The 22,103-nt window shown below is 45.0% G+C and overlaps 1 protein-coding gene across 1 annotated transcript in view; it reads right to left on the bottom strand.

Annotated features, from left to right (window-relative positions):
- LOC311316751 (protein mono-ADP-ribosyltransferase PARP12-like) overlaps positions 1-17,108 on the bottom strand; it is a gene marked incomplete at its 3' end in the record, with an annotated part of 18,287 nt that extends 1,179 nt beyond the window's left edge. Inside the window, exons 1-12 of the mRNA XM_084447681.1 lie at positions 16,905-17,108; positions 15,920-16,055; positions 15,202-15,505; positions 11,151-11,201; positions 10,424-10,550; positions 9,520-9,685; positions 9,103-9,223; positions 8,750-8,846; positions 8,383-8,467; positions 8,149-8,279; positions 4,750-4,901; positions 3,062-4,128 (exon numbers count right to left, since the gene is read on the bottom strand). Of these exons, the coding sequence (XP_084303807.1) occupies positions 3,062-4,128; positions 4,750-4,901; positions 8,149-8,279; positions 8,383-8,467; positions 8,750-8,846; positions 9,103-9,223; positions 9,520-9,685; positions 10,424-10,550; positions 11,151-11,201; positions 15,202-15,505; positions 15,920-16,055; positions 16,905-17,038 (2,571 nt within the window). The 5' untranslated portion in view covers positions 17,039-17,108. The remainder of the gene's footprint in view (positions 1-3,061; positions 4,129-4,749; positions 4,902-8,148; positions 8,280-8,382; positions 8,468-8,749; positions 8,847-9,102; positions 9,224-9,519; positions 9,686-10,423; positions 10,551-11,150; positions 11,202-15,201; positions 15,506-15,919; positions 16,056-16,904) is intronic.
- Positions 17,109-22,103: the final 4,995 nt, after the last annotated feature.

The following is a 22,103-nucleotide window of genomic DNA, read 5'->3' on the forward strand; positions in this document are numbered from 1 at the left end:
GCGTACCGGGCAAATGCCCGGTGGGCCGGACCTACTTGTGGGCCGATCTAAAAAAAAAAAGAGCTAACGAACGGCCCATAGAGCAGGGACAGCGGCCCATTGGTCCATTTTCTATACTGACACTGGGCTGGGCCAATCATATGTAGGCCCCACCCCTCCCTCTGTTAGTTTCAGGTGTCATTTGCGTGGGCCGTTAAAGAGCCAACTGGCCTGGCCCGCAGTGAATGGCCTGTCCCCCCGTCAACAAATCGCGCAGCAGCACCCCCCCCCCCCCCCCCCCCCCCCCCCGTCAACAGCACCCCCCCCCCCCCCGTCAACAAAACGAAACTGAAGGTGTTCCATCTCACCGCGTCGGCTCGGCTAGTGGCCTGACGGGCTACATTTCCCGGTAGGAAATATTCACCCAGTCCAGCCCTGGTGAGCATTGACTATGCCGTTACACGAACAAACTCCAGGAGCTTTCTCCAGGTTGCCCTGCAACGGGCACGTTCTGTTTAAATATCTGTGTTGCTTTTATGTCTCTGTGTGCTACTAACCCTTTTCTGCCTCCCCTCTCCCTAGTGCCTCTCTCTCTCCATCCTATCTTCTAACCAGGTCCAGTGGATGCCCCACCGTCACCAGCAGACCACCCTGAGTCCGATAGATACCCCTGTGTCTGCTGTGGATGTCGTAGCATTTAGTTACACACACACACGTACACACAGACATACACCAGTCCACTACCGGCTTTAGACCTGGGCCCTGGGCCCAGTCCCCCTTCCCCTCACCCTAACCCGGGTCCGTATCCTTTTCCTACCCCCGACCCCTGCCTCTACCTGGACCCAGGCACACACACAGACATACACCAGTCCTGGGCTCAGATCCCCTTCTCCTCACCTTAACCCGGGTCCGTATCCTTTTCCTACCCCAACCCCTTCCACTATCTGGGCCCAGGCACATTCACGCACACACAGACATACACCAGTGTTTGCCATGTCTCTCCTATGATGTTTTTAGCCTTTCTTACTCTGAAAGTGATGTAATTTATTGCTTTATAAATGTTCTTAGCCGTTAGACAAACATACTCCAGGAGCTTGCTCGATCGCCTCGTTGAGAGGGGTCAGGGAAGAATTTTTACAGCTTACTTTTCTGGCCCCTGGGTGATAGTTTTTTTGCTTCCCTCTGGAATATGTAGGGGTGGGTCGTATGCCCACCTCCCTTGTTCTCTGTAAAGCGCATTGTGTTGCCTCTGGGTATGAAATGTGCTATACAAATAAAGCATTGATTGATTCAATCAATCAACTTTATTATGCAGACTCATGGTCCATTACAATACACAACCAACAAAAATTAAAATTGATTGATTGATTGACTAATAGGAGTGGCTGGATGAGTGCAGAGCAGTGAAAGGCTTTGTGAAATAATAACCATGAATACATATTCATGAATAATAATAAAATGTTATTTTTTCCAATCAATCAAATCAGGTCACTAGTAAGAGTAATAAGTAATAATATCAATGACTAGCGAATAATTATCAATATACATCTTCAGCAATACAATTCCTTTATACTAGAGTTCATAAATCTCGGGTACCCAGTGATAACATCAGCTATCAATCAACAACAACAGACAGAAACTATAACAAAGCCACGGGCTCGTTACACCACTAACATAGGGCTATGCACAGTAAACCAAACAAACTGAGAACAACGCAATGGGGTACAATACAGACTCATTCATAATTCGGCAAACTTTAGGTACGAGGGAGGTGTTCTCTGTCATGTTTGGACCATAATGTTCGGTCCTTCGTCCCTGCTGCCATCAGACTGTTTAATGGACTATGATCATGTGCAACAGGCCACAGTGTGCTATTTTAGTCTGCTTCTAAATAGCCACATATTTATTATATTTATAGTACTTTTACAAAGCTCTTACCACTCATTTTAAGCTCACACCTTGCGGTGATTTTATACCGATTTTACATGGACGCCTATATTTTATTGTGATTCTATTTATTCTGTACATTGTCTTTATGTATGTATGTCCTGTGATAGAGTGGCGAGACACCCAAATTTCCCCAAGGGGATTAATAAAGTATTTATCTAACAAAATCCTAGTATGTGTAAAACTACTTGGCAATAAAACGGATTCTGATTACCAGTAGCCATCTTTATCTGACTCCGGTGTTGGAAGGGGAATCGCTCAGGGATCATCAACTGGTGGCCTGCGGGCCAAATCAGGCCCCCCAAAGCTTCCCATCCGGCCCTCAGAAGTATTTTGAATATCTAAGAAAATAATCTTGTGTGCCTGTAGACCTCCAGTTATTCAAAATACCTCCAAGAGATGATTACTGGAGAATACATTTGTTTTTTTCATTAGTGTTTCTCTTCGGTGGCGGAGATGTTCTATGTGTCAGATTTGTAGGTGTACTGGGGTCGGTTGGGCTGGACAGAGGACGAGACAGAGCACCTGTGGATGGAGAGTATACCGGAGATAGAGAGGATGCTGAGCGAGGAGATGGGCTTGGTGTGAAGGCAGGGTTGCCTGAGACTGAGAGTGTGTGGTGAGGGGTGCCTTGAGTAGATGAACTGGCCAGAGGATGAGAGACGGTCGAACCGAGGGTGGGAGAGGAGGTGCTAGCAGAAGTGATGAGCGCGCGAGAGGAGGTGCTAGCAGAAGTGATGAGCGCGCGAGAGGAGGTGCTAGCAGGAGTGATGAGCGCGCGAGAGGAGGTGCTAACAGGAGTGATGAGCGCGCGAGAGGAGGTGCTAGCACGAGTTATGAGCGCGCGAGAGGAGGTGCTAGTGTGGGCAGTGAGAGAGGAGGTGCTAGCATGCGTAGTGAGAGAGGAGGTGCTAGCATGTGTAGTGAGAGAGGAGGTGCTAGAGTGGGCAGTGAGAGAGGAGGTGCTAGCATGTGTAGTGAGAGAGGAGGTGCTAGAGTGGGCAGTGAGAGAGGAGGTGCTAGCATGCGTAGTGAGAGAGGAGGTGCTAGAGTGGGCAGTGGTGGAGGTGGTAGCTGGGAGCGTGAGTGCGTGAGATGAGGTGCTAGCGTGGGCAGTGAGAGAGGAGGTGCTAACTGGGAGAGTGAGTGTGCGAGATGAGGTGCTAGCTGCAGTAATGAGAGCAGGAGAGGAGGTGCTAGCTGGAGCAATGAGTCTGAGAGAGGAGGTGCTAGCAGGAGTAATGAGGGTGAGAGAGGAGGTGCTAGCAGGAGTACTGAGAGCGCGAGAGGGGATGCTAGCTGGGGTTGTAGCGGTTGTCGTTGCAATAGAGGTGAGGGTGTCTCTGCTTAATGACAAGGTTGGAACAGCAGATAATGCTTTCTCTGAATCAGTGGCACTCATTACCATCAACAGCTCCTTAGACCAATAATCTGAGCCTCTGTCAGATGAACTAGTTGGGGTTTGTTTGGTGTCCACCAACTGGGTTGTTGGGGTTTGTTTGGTGTCCACCAACTGGGTTGTTGGGGTTTGTTTGGTGTCCACCAACTGGGTTGTTGGGGTTCGTTTGGTGTCCACCAACTGGGTTGTTGGGGTTTGTTTGGTGTCCACCAACTGGGTTGTTGGGGTTTGTTTGGTGTCCACCAACTGGGTTGTTGGGGTTTGTTTGGTGTCCACCAACTGGGTTGTTGGGGTTTGTTTGGTGTCCACCAACTGGGTTGTTGGGGTTGCATGCGGGACTGTCAGACCCGGACTACGTTTCAATGAGACTGTGGCGGGTTTTGACGGTCTCAGCGAGGGCATCGATTGGGTTGGCTTCGAGAACGGTGTGGGTGCTTTGCGATCTGAACTCAAAGGGGAGGTGGTTCTCGGTTTGGGGACTGGGATCAGACTGGCAGACCGATTTGAGGAAGTGGGCAGGATCGCGAGCGAGGGAATGTTGCGCGTGGCGTCGTCGTATCTGATCAGGAACTCGGGGTACACCTGGTGCTTCTCAAACACCACGTATATGGACGGATTACAAGCGTCATCCACGCAGCTGTCGTAGAGCGTGAGATCTTCCTCGCCTTTTGGAGGAGGGCGCCGGAGGTTGGAGCTTCCCCGGGTGTAGTCGCCGACTAGCACTCGACACACAAACATGGACCTCCCTCCCGACTGGCCGGTGTAGCTGTGTGAGTAGTTGGCGTCTCTGGCAAAATAACTCCCTGAAACAAAATTCAATATCATTAAATCATAACGCCGGTATTTTCTTACACTCTATTTCTCACTTCTCTAGCATGGTGATGTAAAGTACAAACAGTTTAGTTGATTGGGTTAGTATTGAGTAACTTGCCACTTCAGCACAGACTCCAATACAATGATTATAGTACATACACTGGAATTGTGCCTCCCCCTTTATATAAACATATTTAACAGTATATCGTAATTTGTACATTGCACTACATTTTGTTGCACTGTTATTTTGTATTTTTTGTATTTGCACTGTCCAGTCCTCCACCGTCCTGTCATCTACAACAGCATATTTACTGCACCTGATCTCTCAGGGAGACCCTTATTTTATTGTGTTTTATCTATTTTTTCTGCTTTGTCTTCATTTTATGTCTATTTATGTGAAGCATTCCATGCATTCTGTTGTACATCACTTTGAGCTGCATTTATTTGTATGAAAGATGCTATGCAAATCAAGTTTTATTATTATTATTATTATTGGTATATTATTGTTTGTGATCTGTTTTATTCATATATTACATTACTGTGTGTGGTCTTTTTCTAGTGTGTGTTGAAACCATGTTAAGTGCACAGAAATAAATGTGTTAATGTCTCACCTTCTCCATAGACGGTCCCATTGGTTCCACAGAGCCTCCAGTCAAAGTTGTCTCTGCAAATGGCGTCCACATGTTTGGGGTCTGTTCCATGGAACAGAAGGCGCTCCCTGCTGTTTTTAACACCATTATTCTTCTTCATCAGCTCTCGTTTCCTAGATAGAAAGATACTCATTGAGTTTTCTGGTGTCTTTCCCTCAAGTCAAAATTGTATGTCTTGAACTCCTCTCTTGCAGGAATCTGTGTCCAAAAGACAGACCATAGATTTGGATAATCTTACCACTTTCTATAGGAATATTATTGGAATCAAAGACCAGTCTTTTTTGTTAAATAACCTGGAGACCAGGTTCAGTCTGAAGCCCAAAACAGGAAACGGACAGTCAGTAGAACCCGTGTGGGTCCAACCGATCAGATAGATGTGAATACTTAATCAGCCGTCCTGTAGTTGAAGAGGAGTCCCCCACTGAGGAACCCACTGTCACTTTTCTTCTTTACTGCCCAAAGAAATACCTTGAGGGAAGGCCGGTAGCACAGCTGTCTTGTAACGCAGGATTAAGACCTCTCTATATAGCAGCGACGCGAAGCAAGGTGGCTAACTAGATGAATATCCGAGATCTGAATTTATTATTTTTTCGGTATCGCTGGCTTGCTGGTTGATCTGAACTAATGGAAGGGAACCCCCAAAAGGGGTATCGGGTGGATGTAGCCTACAGCAGTGACCTGTCGCCCACCCCCCCGTTATTGCACAAGGACAACGTTTTCCTCGGCTGTTCTATAAGAATGTGTCGCAGCGTCACTGCTTGCTATTGGATGTTTTGTAATGCTGTTTGTAATTGGATGTTGTTTGTAAATAAGACCTAATTAAAGTTTGATTTCCATATTGCTAAGCGTTGCATATATAGTTTCTATTCACGTATTAGTTTCAATGCAGTTTTTTTAATGATATAACAGAATAATCAACATTAGGTCTATTCAGTATTATATACAATGTAGCCTGGGCTACATTTTAATGGTGGGGGGCGGTAGGGGTCATGGATAATGGATAGGGGGGCACTGGCCCAAAAAAGGTTGAGAATCACTGCTCATCACTCGAGTGCAGTTAATGCTATTTTGTAGGGGATACGGTCACTGGAACCGGTGTTGATTTGATACGATACTATTTCAGCATGGTAATGCCAAAGCTGCAACACGGGTTCCACATCAACTTTGGCAAAGTCTGTTCTCACTGTGTTTGTATGATTTATGCTTTATCCTTCTCCTATATAAAGCAGTATGTGCTACATTGATTTGTATGAATGTTGCTATATAAATCAAATGACATTGGATGGGTTTCCCGATAAAGAGCCTTCTTAAGGAACCCTTCTTAAGCAACCCTTTGCATGGGAGTTAAGAAGTACTTTGGAGTTAAGAAGCTTCTTAACTCGTTCGGGAAACCCGGCCATTGACGTTGACATTGATGGCCTATTCCTTCATCCATGGTAGTGTCTATCTTTTTAATGTGTTGTATTTTACTGTGTTTTTATTATGATATGGATCCCCCTGGGTCCGAATTAAGAATTGAATTGAATTGAATCTATATGGGGTGAGCCCAGCTGTCATACACGTGTTGCTGTATGACAGAATTGACTCAGCCACAATACAGCTGGTAGATATTGCTGACCTGGACCCATGAACTATTAGGCTGGTATGTATTACAATGGAATAACTTCCTCATGTGGCTGAATATATGGTACCTGTATTAAATAACCCCCACCATCCAAATGTGTGTACAACAGACACACGAACACGACACATTCCGCGAAATTCATCCGAATCCGAATTTCGTGGAGGTTTACAGCGTGAAGGGATGACTGTTGTATGTTGGGTGAAATTAGTACTGTTTACAAGTTACTGTTGTTTTGAAATGCAGAGGCGAAAGGACCTATGGTGTTCACAGGACGACTTCAGAGCTTGGTAAGCATAAACCATGTAATTCCTGAACATAAAATCCACGTATATCTTACTTTTTTATATGTTTTTCTATCATAGGTTTTCGAGTGTGCCCATAGCTAGCAACGAGCCAGGGTGTGCACGCCGACGTTATTGACACAGAACTCTGTACTGCACAAAACAGAAATATTTTAACCTGTACTAGTCAGATACATGCCAAGGAAGCCAGGAATAGGGCTAAACACGAAATTCAGTGTCCTTATCCTTTAAGGCATTATGTCTTGCAGAGGTTTTAATCAAGACTTCATCATGCTCTCCAACAAAGGCCATTGAACACTGACTTTATGGAACTCCTATGCATCCACGAGATGGTTTCTGTCAGTGCAACAGCATCACAAATAGAAATTCCACAGGGTATCACAGTTTTGTTGACTGAGCTGAGTTACTTGTTATGGAGGTACAGTGTAGTGGGAAGCCCCAGACTCTTGGACCCAAAGCAGTTTTGGGCCGTTTTTACTCGTCACATTTATTTGTACTGTGGGCTCTTTTTTCAGTGCATACATGCAAGTCTGGACCTCTATGGAAACAGCACAATCATGGCTAGAAGTTTGATGGATTGCCTTATCTGTTATTGTGCAGTATAACAGGTTATAATGTCAGAAATAACAAACATGGAATAAATCCCGCGGGCGGGATTTGGGTCTTATGCTGTGTTCACACCGGGCGCAAATTTTTCCAGCTGCGTGGCGAGTTTACATAGAAAGTCAATACAATTCACGCGAATCAGGCGAACCCGGTGGCCAGGATTCGGCGCACGGCGACATTCGCAAAAGTTCAATTTTTGGAACTTTCTGCGGCGGATTCACCCATTCAACCCATTGATCCCGCGGCAAGATTGGGGCGAACTGGGCGGCGCAAATTTTCTCACCGCGCCCGGTGTGAACGTAGCATTAGAAGGTAAAATCTCTAAGGACTACCTAGAATCTCCTAGAAATGGACATGCTTGCAAATTGAATTACAAATTTGTTAGGGGTGTCCAGAGTGACCGTAAAGGGACCATCGTCAATATTGAGATTTGTAAGGAATGCAGGTGTCTCCTCCTCAGCTCCATCCACTGTCAGATGTGTGCCTAGGAGATTCCGGGAGTGAGTGAACCAGTAGATCACCCTCTCCTCAGGGCTGTGGCCCGCAACCTGTCCCTCCTTTGACCTTTTCTGCCCACTCATCTCATTAATGACCTTCCATGCCTCCCCATACTGTTGTTCACCATGCCTCCACTCTCTGTGCCCCCTTCATCAGCTCCTCCCCCTTGACCCTATCGTAAGTATTGAAAAGAAGCTTTTTGGCCTCCTTCGATACCCTGCGATTCTCTGAGTCTGCGCACCTTCAATGTATTTTTCTGCTCACGTGACTGTGTCTCTGCTTGCGCGGATAATGCTCGCTCGCCGTAGTTTTTGCATCAACAAAACTCACCACTGGAAAATCTCCCAGAGGTCTCTGTTCTGGACCCTCTGGATGCTGGTGATCCTGAAGCCGCCCATGGTCCTGGCGAAAAGCTCCTGGACTTTCTGATAGTCCCTCTCTGAACTTGGAAGAGGAACAACCTGCATCAGCATGCACAAAACAAAGGGCAACATCAGGTTGACTACACAAACAAACAAGGCAATGATCAAGTCTACTAATGAAGGCTACATGAAAATAACGGACCTTATACCCGATGTCAGGAATGGCCGACTTGTCCCAAAATCCAGGAACTGCTTTGAAATGATGTACGTTGCGTGGCCCATTGCTCCTGGAAATGAATATGACGAAGCAGTTTATTTACCGGTACTATTCGAGACATTCTAGCTCATTGCAAAAACTCTACATCACATCAGCCAGACTTTTTCATATAGTTTAGTTTGAACTAAACTATATGAATACTGTACGTAAGCAGCAAAAGGACAGTTCAGAAAAATAAAACTCGGTGGTCGCTAGACGAGACACAGGAAGTCATTATTTCCAACGCTTACAACAATGAAAGTCATTTAATGTTGTTCATGTAATTTCTCAACTGATTCAGATGTTATCCCACCTGCTTCTCGCAGCGTGTGCGTCAGAAGACGAAACGAACACAGGACGCCGTCTGACCGTCTTAGCTGTCATCCGCTGTATGTTCCTCTGTGTCATATCTGTGAGTCACAAAGCAAATGATTAAATCAAGACTTAATATCAATAGATGTGACCAAAAGATTGTGTGCAAATGTTGAGTATACTTCCAGTATGTAAACAGGTTGTGCATGCGTCAAACACACCTAACTAAGCCAAGTAACCGTGTTATATAGCCTATTGCTTATTATTGTATACTGTATTCGTCGCTGGTAAACTAGTACAGTTTGTGAATAAAGCATACTGTCTCCCAAAGTAATGTTGAAAGAGGGGCAGTACCTTGGAAACTCAGCTCAAATGACCCCTGGCCTGCGCTGAACTGCACCACTGCACTTTTATCCTCCTGGTATCTCTTCTCCAGGTCTTCACTGGTGATCGTCGACATTCTGTGCATCTCCTTCTGCGCTATCAGAGAATCTCCGATCAATAATCCAACACCTGTTACATTTTACCTACATCGTAGCAAAATACTATATTTTCTCATTTAACTGTACTGTTTATTTGGGCTTGTTTGATGACAAGTCTGATACACACACACACACCAGAGTGACATGGGATAGACATCGCGGCCCCTTAATGCTTTAAAAAAATGTTTCTTGTATACAAAACTGAACATGTTTTGTCTGTCTTTCGTCGGCGTGTATGTTTGGCTGTTTGCTGCGTCCTGCGTCTTTTGTGTTCTTTTGGTTCACTTACAATGGAAGCGTACTGCACCCAGCGCCCATACTCGTCCAGCCAGTACCAGGCCCACTGTGTGGTCAGGACGTAGGCCGGCTTCACCACAGAGGAGAGAGTGGAGAGACGGCGAACCTCATTGAGTCCCAGGGTCATTGAGTCGAAACGCACGCGCTCTTCACCTTCACTGTGAAAACCAAGCATAGACGGGGAGACAAGTTCAATGATGGGCAACAAGCAGACCATTGTTTACTCATGGGGATGACTGGTTGCACTGTGTCGGTCTTCCATGGACAGAGGCTGGACATACTGGAGGAATTGAAAACACGAAAAAGCGGGGAAAAAATAGGAAATCGAAATTGTATATAAACTTAAACATTGTCATGGGCGATGTGTGAGGTCCCTGGCAAATAAGATGGATGAGTTTATGACACTAACGATGAGTGATGATTCCTAGCAAAATTAAACTATACAGTATGAACAAAAGTATTGGGACACCTACACATTACACCAACAAGAGCTTTTATGACATCCCATTCTAAATTTATAGGCATTAATATGGAGTTTCCCCCCCTCCTTTGCAACTATACCAGCTTCCACTCTTCTGGGAAGGCTTTCTACAAAATTTTGGAGTGTCTCTGTGGGAATTTTTGCCCATTCATCCAGAAGATAATTTGTGAGGTCAAACACTGATATTGGACAAGATAATAATAATAAATTCTGTGTGTGTGTGTGTGGGGGGTAGTGAGACTAATGAGACAAACAACAGTCAATTGTAGCACAAACACTGCAAAAAACAAACAAACACGAACGCTAGACTAATTTTAACTCTATGACATTTTGTATTATACTATCATTGATTTGGTGTGGAATACTGATTCGTTATCTAAATCTTGTTTTTAAGTCTTTCTTTCAAACACAGTACCTGTGGGTCTTAGACGGGTCACAAAAGTCTTTCTCGATCGCTTCGTTATTTGGAAGGACGACCCAAGAATGTCCGAGCTTCACCTCCCATCTGTAGGGCAGTTTACAGTGGGCTCGCACGCATTTATCTGAAAAGAAACACACATTTACAGGCAGTTGTGAATCAGAAGAATCCCAATCAGTTTATTGACCATGGTAGTTTTTACATCTTACTGAAAGTGTGTTTTTTGTCAGAACATACAGTACCACACCAATTTTTTCCCCATCCACACTTTGTATGCTGTCAATGTTTTGCAATCCAGTTCAGACTACTGTACTACCAGTAACTCATTCAAACACAAACTGGTTTCTGAGTATAGCAGGACGCTATGCGCTGATGTGAACTGAGAAGGCTGGAGAGACTAATGGGGTACAGCGTTTATCCTCTAACATTAATAAGCTAATTAAGTAAATAAATAGCTAATTTAAATAAATAAATAGCTAATGTATTATGCTAAATATGCTAATTTATTCCTTTTATTTGTGTTACTTGAAGGACATCGGGGTGGTTTTGTGAACAGTGATGTGCTGTACTCCATCACTTTAACTAGCATGATAGCATCATAAAACGCTAACCAGCAGGTGATTCTAGAGTATTCTTATTACCTGGGTGCGTTAACAGAGAATGCCATAGGTGAGTTTATAATCTTGAATTGAGGGTGAACAATCCATTGAACTTTGAACTTTACCTCCTTGTTTGCAGTCCCCCTTGACAAAGAACATGCAGATCTCATCATTCACTGTAAACAAACAAACAGTTGGTTACTGGCATGATTACAGCTGTCAACAAGTCCATAGTCTGTAGTAGAATGTGATGGCTTGAAACAGTGCTTGACTTGGGATGAGAGAGGTGCAGGAGCCATCTTTTTCCCATTAGACTGTGTTTACCGAAATTCACAAATTACATTATAAAGACCTATTGACTGTTCAAAAGGATTATCAGCAATGTCTAGTAGCCTATAAAATAACAATGATATACAATGAACTATAGAACACTGGCAATTTCTCTGTTAGGTCGAATACATGCATAAGGCTACAACGGTAAATGGACTGCACGTATATAGCGCTTTTCCACCTTAGCGGCACTCAAAGCGCTTTACAATGGCCTCTCATTCACCCTTTTACACACACATTCACACACCAATGGCGGTAGCTGCCATGCAAGGTGCTAACCTGCTCATTGGGAGCAATTTGGGGTTAGGTGTCTTGCTCAAGGACACTTCGACATGTGGACAGTCGGAGCTGGGATTCAAACCACTGACCCTTCGATTACTGAACGACCCACTCTACCAACTGAGCTACAGCCACGGTCAATTTTAAGAGTTTGTAAATATAATCTAATGATGTCCTCTGGACAGCTCTGCCCCAAGTCGAGCGAAACATTTCAAGGCGACAAAATGTGCACAATGTCTCTGGGAGGGTGAGAGGATGATGAGGGTAGGAGGATGACAGCAGGCGGTCTGGTCCTAGGGGAGCCCAACAGGCCAGGATCCTAACAGTGATGTAGTTGGGTGTTTGACCTTACAGGGCTCTAAAGGTTAGCACCAGTACTTTAAAATGGATTATACAACGGTAAGTTCTGGCTCTTGATTCTCATTGGCTGGAAGCCGTGTTAAAATACTTTTTCTACAACGGAGAGTTTGGATACTTGATTCTGATTGGCTAGCAGCCGTGGTAAAATACTCTGTAACCCACGGCTGTGACCGCATAACAATTAGTATTAATGTGCCGTCAATCTCATTGACGAGGCCATTGATAAAATCAAGCGGTAGACTATGCTTTGCGTAGCAACCACTCACAGCAACCTCGCCTTTTTCGTATCCTATTACAAAAACACACTCATCAGTCCGACTCCAACACTTCCACACCCCTACCAGCAAAAACGAGTGCTCTGGAGAACTGTTTTAATAACTGCACCATGGCTGGAAATATTCAAATAAACGTGAACCACCCAAATTATGCCTTATGGCTTATGTGAACAAGGCCAACCCAAATAGGCGAGATAGCCTATGTTGCCTGGCAACCATTTAATTCAGAACTATAGCCTATCGCGGAAGATTTTGTAAATACTAAAATGATAAGAACAATCGGTAAATACATCATTGAATGTTACTACTGAGTGTTTTTGTGAATATATATATGTAGTAACCGTTGTAGAAAAGCAATTGACCACTCGAGACAGTGGGTTACACAGGATTTTACCACAGCTACAGGGCGTTGTTAGAAACCCCCGTAGCTGTGGTAAAATCCTGTGTAACCCACTGCCTCGAGTAACACACACCTGGGACCTGTCTGTTTGGCCGTAAGGTCAAGTTGGCTCATCTGAGGAGAACAACAGGAAGAGAACAGCGAGCTCAGTTGAGGTCCCTAGTGAGTTGTGCAGGTCAGAGCGTTCTAGACTGAAATGTCCCATTTTGCAGTATGTCTCAATAACTTTTAATTAACGATTAATAGAAAAAGGTTTACATGTCTCACGGGTCAGGTAGGAGGGCCCCTTAGCAGAACTTTGGGAGGTCAGGGCCGGCTCTGGGTTTAATACAACTGCTTAACAGCCCAATACACTGCATAAAAATGATAAGAAATGCCTTTAAAGTGGCTAATAATCTGACAAAGAGGGAGCATACAGTATACAGTATAAGGAGAACAACATTGAAGAGGAACAGAGGCTCTTCAGACCCGTCCCTGACCAGGACTGGACTTGGTCCCCGGGCGCCACTGACCGCTGCTCCTGGCTGCCCCAGGAGGACAGCTTGGACAGGTGAAATGCAGAGGACAAATTCCACCACCGACTGCTGAGCTGCATGTGTTTGTGTGTTGTGTTTTCAGTGTGGTTGTGTGCGTTGGCCTGAGTGCTTGTGTACCTGGGATGACAGAGTGAGCTGCCGAGGCTGCTCTGTATCCTGTTATGCTCAGACACAATGCTGGGGATTAATGTTCAACAACGGCAATGATCAGTGGGAGGCAGGAAGGAAAAGGTCAAACATGTCAGGGTGACCCGGCCTACAGTATTTAAGGGAAACTTTGTGCTGTGGGGGCCTTATCTGATCCAAGGGTGGCGAGGGCCCAAAGGTACTTTAAAACCCTTCACCCTGACCCACTCGGGGTCACAATCATGTGAGCTATTTGTGCATAACCCTCTGCTCGGCTGACCGGGTCCTGGATGGACATCTTGACTTGAATATTATTTTTATTTAATGGGCAAAACATCCTTGCCCTCCCCTTCCCCTCACCCTAACCCAGGTCCGTATCCTTCTCCTACCCCCACCCTACCCCCGACCCCTGCCTCTATCTGGGCCCAGGCACACGCACACTCACGCACACACAGGCACACACAGGCATACACCAGTGTTAGCCATGTCTCGCCTATGATGTTTTAGCCTTTTTTGCTCTGAAAATGTAATTTAATGTACCGTAATTTATTGCTCCATAAATGTTCTTAGCCGTTAGACAAACATACTTCAGGAGCTTGTCTCGTTGAGAGGCCTTTTGGCCCTATCAGACATACTGTATCCATGTCAGGGTTTTTCCCTGGCTCAGAATGGGTCTTTGGGGGGGTTATGTGCACATAATTTTTTTGGGGAAACCTCTGTTTTATGCCGAGTAGCCTACCAGCATATATAGGCCTATATTCTTTGCTGTCATTCTGACTGAGCTCACTTTTCCCAATCGCGGGAAATCTCCCGACACGACACAAAATGGATATGAAGACAAAATGTTTGAGATACTGATAACCTGTCATTTCATTTATCTCGATTACTAGTGGTCCAAACCAAGGACAATGCAAGAAAGAGGGATGGACTTGAAATAAGCTATCAGACACATTTGGAGAGGATTTGAATTGCTATTTTTATTCTCAATTTTTAGCATTTTGGCACTGGTGATTTTCCTTTGGCTCTAGCTAAAATCTCTTTGGGGGGCGCCAAAAACCCTCTATACAGGAAAAACCCTGCATGTATTTCATTACAATTTCTGTGTGACATGCCAGTGTCATGATTCTGACAAGTATTTGCCTGTCTTTTGTCTAGCTAAATATGGTATTAAGGCCTCAGACTGCCGACCCCCCCCCAGACCCCTGGTTGGGAAACCCTGCTATAGGCTATGTGTTTGGACAACAGTTTGGACAGGACGGGCAGTTTACTGTGGATATAGGGTTAGGTAGAATTCTTGAGAAGGGAGGGGTCCAGATTTGGATTTTATTTCAGCAACAGCTAAACTACTGTATAGCATGTTTAAAGTGGCTGGGGACAGAGCGCCAGTTGAAAAGGGGAGGTTGACCGTGGACACGACAGAAGAGCCAGTTGAAAAGGAGAGGTTGACCGTGGACACGACAGAAGAGCCAGTTGAAAAGGAGAGGTTGACCGTGGACACGACAGAAGAGCCAGTTGAAAAGGAGAGGTTGACCGTGGACACGACAGAAGAGCCAATGAAAAGGGGAGGTTGACCGTGGACACGACAGAAGAGACAGTTGAAAAGGAGAGGTTGACCGTGGACATGACAGAAGAGCCAGTTGAAAAGGAGAGGTTGACCGTGGACATGACAGAAGAGCCAGTTGAAAAGGAGAGGTTGACCGTGGACACGACAGAATAAGTTGGTGCTGTAAGTTAGAGAAGCTCTGATTCAAACGCCCACCTCATCCGCCCGCATTTGCTTGCTTTCAGCATTTCAATGCTGAGATGTTGCGCCCAGCAGTCAAAAACAAGCTACTCATTGTCATGGCGGTCGACTAAGTAGGCTACCCACCCGTTTCTCTGCGTTGGCCGCTCGGTGGCTTGCCGTAGCTCTTGCTAGCGGTGTTCTGCTCATTCTTCAAAGCCTGGATGTTCTGGTAGGTGGACTGGAGAGACGGCACCAGGCTGTTGGGCACGCCTCTCTGCTGCAAGGTCTTGAGAGGGTGGGGCTCAAAGAAGTCATGTGACCGGGTGCAGCTGATCCCCGAGGCGCAGGTGTCCTTGATGTAGCGCTCGCACACGTGCAGCCTCTTGCAGCTCTCCTGGTCGGGACAGTTCCCGTAGGGTCCGGCGCCTTTGTTGTACGAGCCGCACACCTGAAAGAGTGAGTGAAGACGAGGGGACACTTTATTGGTTATAGGTTATAATGCTTCTTCTTAGCCTACATAAAACCAGCAGTGAATACTATTAACTTTCTCATAATGAATTCATTGGATCCATTCATGGAAATATGTATTTATTTTTTGTTATCTATTATGTATATTCTCTACTATGTATATTATTTATTCCATCCATCCATCCTATAATCTTTACTCCATCCATCCACCCACCCACCCACCCACCCACCCACCCACCCATCCACCCATCCATCCATCCATCCATCCATCCATCCATCCATCCATCCATCCATCCATCAGGAGAGAGCGTTGGAGCGTTGGTACAGTGCTGCGATCACACAAACCTTATTCGACACACCAGAAACTCACACACGAACACTGGTTGGTTCTTACCGGTGGAAGAAAGGAGTTGTCATTTTGTAACAAGAGCTGACATAGTTCTTCTCTACTTAAGGTGTCTAGTTGATGTTCTCTGAGAACTCCGGAGTTGTGTTCAGAGTGCAGGTTATGGCCGAAGCGGCATGTACGTCTGAAAGTAATGATAGAACAACATTATTCAACCGATCTTATTCAACCCCCCCCCCCCCCCCCCTCAACAACTTGCCGGCTGGTCGCAAGATCAGTGGGCTGACTGGGGCTACATTGCCCAACCTGAATTATTTCCCCAGTCCGCCCCTGGTCTGTTGGACGCTAATGGGACTCTATGGCTCAGTGAAACAATCTGATATCAGGTGTTTTTTTGTTTTGTTTTGACAATATGGATAAATGCGTTTTAATTAGTTTTGACAATATGCATAAATCAATGAATGCAGCTTTAACTTAAAAAAAAAACGTAGGCTACTAGCCTATAGGCCTATTCTTCGAGTCTGTTAAACACAGACCTTATTTTCGGCATTTTTTGCAAATCCCATTCATTTTTTCCCATAGGGATTTTGGACTACACCCCACAATGGCGGCAATGCCAACTTTAAGCCTACAAAATGACATCACCTCATCAGGGGCGGGGTTTATGATTGACAAGACTCACCTCAATGAAAAGCACAGCTTTCGAATTGAAATGACACTTCACAACTATAAAACTATCAAATCAAATGTAATGAGCGACAATCAATACAACCAGTAGAGCAATTTTGACATTTGAGTTAGTAGGCTAATACGTATTTCTAAATCGGCTTTATCCATTATTATACAAAACAAATAGGCTATGTTCAGTGTACCCATCTATATGAATTTTCAAAAAAAACGTTCTATAAAACCAGCAGGAGCGGGTCATCTAAGATTATAGGGTTATCTGAATCACTCTAGGCTACACGGAAATGTCTATAGCCCACCTGGAAGCCTAATGTAGTCTATCTATCTAGATAAACAAACACCTTACCTTCCCCTGCTGTTCGAACAATTCCCAAGCAGATAGAATTTACATAGATGTACATCCTTACAGCCTTGGCACTCCGGAGCTCTGCACCGTCTCACGTTTGTTTTAGCAACAACGCGTTTCAACCCATTGAACATATGGACGGAAAATAACTCATTATTCTCAAGAAGTGTATCCAAAGTGTCGATTAAATCAAGACCATATCCAATGTCCACAAGATTATCATAATCCAGCGCCCCTTGATGATTGCAAATCACTTTTAATAATAGCCCGGACATCCTTAGCAGTGCTGTGTTGAAGCCTGAATCCCATTTATTGTTTTTCCTTGCCCATGTGATGAGAAACGAAACTTAAAGTATTGCATAATGTGGTGAAAGTTGGAAATGAGAAACAAAACGTGCCTTAACATTAATAGACTTAATAAAAATGGTGTTAACTGCAGATATAGCACATGTGTTATTATTATTATTTGAGTCTCTTCTAATCAACATAGATGATTGTTCCATCAGCATTTTGCCTGGTATCAGACAGATTTATCCACCAGGCGAACTACGACGACGCCACCCAGTGGACTTTAAGCGCAACGTTCAGGTTTCTCTAAACCGACTAGGGAGGCGGGCTTCTGTGATCTGGACTGAAGCGGATTAGACCAGAATATTTGTTTCCGGACATGCTGGTTTTCACTGTTGAAGAAATCGCCGTTTTTGTTAAACGCAGTATTTGCATGAAATACAAATGCAACATTTGGGTGTGTAACCGTGAATAATGCGCGGTTACTTTTAAACAGCTTTTATTTTCCAAACAAAAATAGTCTATTGTATGGCAAAACAACCCGGTTTGCTGTTAAACGACATCCTCCCAAGTCACTGCGATGGATAAGGGGCGGACTGAAAGTGGTAACCAAGGTGGGTATCTGCAGTTTCATCGGAGTAGATTCCTTTGTGGAAACAATTACAGCGGCAGCTGTCCGTTTGTACGCTTCTCTCATACTTAAAAATCAATGTAGGCAATCAGTGTAGATATCCTAACTAGCCTATGCAAAATAGCCTAACAATCAAATCAAACTATTTATATAGCGCGTTTCATACACAGAGGCAATGCGCTTTACAGAGAGCAAAGGGGGGTGGACAGAGATCCTACTCCTAATTTTCCAGAGGGGAGCAAAAAAAAAAACTAGTTCACCCAGATGAGCTGTAAAAATTCTTCCCTGACCTCTCTCAACGAGATGACCAAGTAAGCTCCTGGGAAATAGGAACATTTTACAGAGCACTATATGGAATAAATACTTCACGATAAGAAACATGAAACTATCAGTAGATCAGTAGTAGATGTTACCTACATGGCAGGAAATGTGTTTGCTATCCCTGTAGTCCATGATTGGATATTTAGGTACAGTATATCTCATAATAAGACTTAGCAGACAGGCTCCTAGAAAATATTGAATAAACTAATGTAGATGGCAGCTAAGCAGCTAAGAAAACAACATTTAGATTTGGGGGGTGGGGGGGTGATGACTTGATAGGGACAGCTGGCGCCAGGTAGTGGGATGGAGCTGGACACGAGGATGGCAGGGGGTCTCTCCGGGAGCCATAGTACAAGAGAGAGAGAGAGAGATAAGAGACTATGGAGGAGAGAGGCAGACAGGGTTAATAGCATGCAGAGCCACATTAAACAGCACACATCTTAATATGCACCGGATATACACTATCATAGGATATACACTATCATATACAGTACACTATCATACGCATCATCTAGTTCCTCATCGACCAATCCAGGCCAGTCCCTAAACAACACACATCTGAATATACACATAATGCACCATAGGATGTACACAAAGGATTCAGTACTGTAGCAGTCTGGAGGCTGCCTCTCCATGTCTCCTGGTCCGGCTGGCTTGTGACGGTAGGTGAGATTAAACAGGTGTGTCTTAAGATCTCTCTTAAAAGTTTCCCCAGTTTCATCCCTTCTTAGGTTCTCTGGCAGGGTGTTCCAGAGGCTGGGGTTATAGAAACTGAAAGCTGCCTCTCTGTAGGGCTGCACAATTAATCGTGAATTAATCGAAATCGCGATTATGACCTCCGCAATTAACTAATCGCAAAAGGCCGCAATTAATGTGACTAATAATTTTGCTTTGAATTGAGTGCTAGGACTACACAGACGAATCACAGGCGCTTATGCTGTCTGACCAATCACATGCGTTCCTGCTGAGTGCGCTGTGCGCAGCAATTTCACTGAGAAGACAGATAGCAGAAGGTCAAGACACAAGAGTACCTGCAGCCGTGAGTAGTGAAAAAAATAGCGAAAACTAGGTCAGTGAGTTAGTAGCAAGAAAGGGATTAACGTCTGTGATTTTGGAGCATTTTGGTTATTATATATTAATATGATATATTAAATATTAATCGCAATTATTAATCGCAATTACCATTTTGAAGCAAATAATCGCAATTATTATCTTTTGTCATAATCGTGCAGCCCTACCTCTCTGTGCCTCTTGGTCCTGGCTTTTGGGACTGTTAGGAGTTCATTGCCTGAGGACCTGAGGGGTCTGTTGTTGGGCATTTACCTGACAAGCATGTCAGAGATGTATTCAGGCGGGCCTCTGTGGAGAGATTTAAATACTAGTAAAAGAATGTTGAGGTCTTTTCTGAAACTGACAGGTAACCAGTGCTGTGATTTTAAGACTGGTGTGATGTGATGTGTGAGCCTAACATACATGTATGTGTCACCGCTGGTTTATTTTGTGAAATTGAAAGATTTCTCCAATAGGATTAATGTCTCTCTGTCTCTTTCTAAATTGGGATTTCAGTGCTTTAATTGCATGAGAAGAAATGTTTTAAGTGTTGACAAAGCAAACATGTTTCTCTCTCTCTCTCTCCCCCCTCTCCCTCCCCCTCCCCCTAGGTCATGACCTACCAGTTCCCTTATTAAGGCTTCTGGCGCCACCTTTGCAGCTCCTCTCAGCTGCTATGTGGCAGATTGTGCAGCGAGGACTTGTCAGCCATTATGGGATGCTTGAAGAGTTCGTCACCACGGTGACAGAGCTGGTCCCGGAGCTGATGAGTTACAGACAGAGGTCTCAGCTCATCCTGGGACTGAGAGCGAGGGTGAGAGGGTCGCTATTGCTTTTCTGTGGGCGTGGGCTTCATGACCTCCTGGTCATTTGACATGATGTGCACCGATTTCATCGTAGATATTTACAAGGGAGTAGAAGGCAGTGTTCAACCAGCAGTGGGAAAGAGGTACCTGGCAGAAAGTGCTCTACTGTATCTATGAATCCATTCTGTGAAAGTAGGATGCGTCTCTCTTACTGAAGAAAAGCTTTCATGTCGTATTTGCTCTGATTTTGAAAGCCCACACCCATCAGCCTTTTTCTGAGATGGAACATGTATCTTTACTCCATGGTAATTTGTAAGTTTACTGTCTCAATATACAACGACAGGCCAGGCCAGTCCGCTGTAGCGTAGGGCATTCCTGAGGTACTTGCTTGAGATGAGGATGCTAAAAACAGAACTCTTTTTGCTTTTGTGACCATAGCTGGTTCTGGATCTGTGCCATGGAGAGCATCCCGCTGACCATAATACCATCCAGGTACACTTGGACAGGATCAAAGCCCCCATTGGTACTCATATAGACCACCATGTAAGTGTTCAACCAAAAAACAGGACCTTTGTGAAGTTTGTGTGTTGATGCTTAGAAGATTCATCCCTGTGATTGTGTGTTCACGTGTGTGTGTGTGTGTGTGTGTGTGTGTGTTTTTTCCTCTAATAATGTATGATTTATAATAACTCAGGACCTCAAGGGTCTTTTATTTGCCACACAGTAGTGATACACACAAATACACACATGTGAATGAGCAGCGACAACCACACACAACACACACACACACACACATGCATCTGCGGTTGCCAGTGAAAATTGTTCCCTGCATTTCTCCCATCCAAGCCATCCTCCTTCAAGGACAGCCAGAAGCAGTGGGCAGCCATCGTTCTGGCGCCCGCGGACCAAGTCCAAGTGCTCAGTCCAAATCCTGGTCAGAGACCGGACTGAAGAGCATCTGGTCTTCTCTGCATGTTGTTCATATTGGGTTCTTTTGGGAGGAAACAATGTTGGTTGGTTTGTATATTGCAGGTGATCGCACAGGTGGAGGAGACTGAGGTGAACTTTGTAGAGCTCGTCCACACCCTGCTGGAAGACCCCTCGGAAAGGGAACACTTCTTCCAGGTGAGATACAGTAACCTGTTACAACCAACCCCACACTGTGACAACCAACCCCAACCCTTTACTCAATCTGGGGTCCTTGGGCAGATTGAAAAATAAAGTGCTAATCTTCCTCTATCTCTCTCTCTCTGACAGGAGGTCTTCCCAGTTCACTTCGGCTCCCGGTACGACACCGCCCTGGAGATACTGCTCTGGGAGTTCATCTCCAGACTAGAGCAGCTGTTACCAGTGCCAGATTTTGCACAGGTATTGCTGGTTGGACCTCACGCTCAAACACATAAATAAAAGGTAGACGATGCGTTATGTAATCATTGCGGGACTGGGAACCAGGAGGCACAGAGTCCTTTTGTTAACTGAGGTAAATGCAAGTCCCAGCTTTCCTGCCCCTCGAAAATGGAACATACCTGCCGTTCACTGAGGTCATTCCCTCAAGTGGTAAATGCACACACATTCTATTATTTTGAATACGAAATCAAGCCCTACCTTTAAAGAGGTTTGGTAGCATTATGGGGAATAGCATAACTGATAGCTGTTAGGTCGGGTGGGGTAGGAGGTAGGGGTTGAGTGGTAGTTAGGAGATTCTGCATTATTAACTAGAGCTTTTTCCAGATGGTCTCCTGGCTCAGCGATGCCCCTTCTGTCCTGGATGAGTACCTGCAGTCCGTTACACCCCCAACGGAGATAAAGGCCGCACTTGAGCATCACAGAAGTCTCAGCCTCCTTGAAGTGAAAGGTAGAACTTTGTCGCTGGGTAATGTTCCCGTTAAGATGGTTTACTGCCGTTCAACGTCAATTCACTCCTTCATTTTCTCTGCTGCTCAGAAACCAGCTCCCTACCTATGGACGACTGCATCCTCTCCGCCCTGTCGCTGCATCCAACCGCGAGACCGGGTATCAGTACTGCTCGATCCAGTCCAAAGAAAGAAGAGAACTCCGAGATTTCCTTCAACAATTCGAATGCAGAGAAAGGCAAGAGGAGGA

The sequence above is a fragment of the Borostomias antarcticus genome (assembly GCF_949987555.1).
Source record: "Borostomias antarcticus genome assembly, chromosome: 13".
Classification (NCBI taxonomy): domain Eukaryota; kingdom Metazoa; phylum Chordata; class Actinopteri; order Stomiiformes; family Stomiidae; genus Borostomias; species Borostomias antarcticus.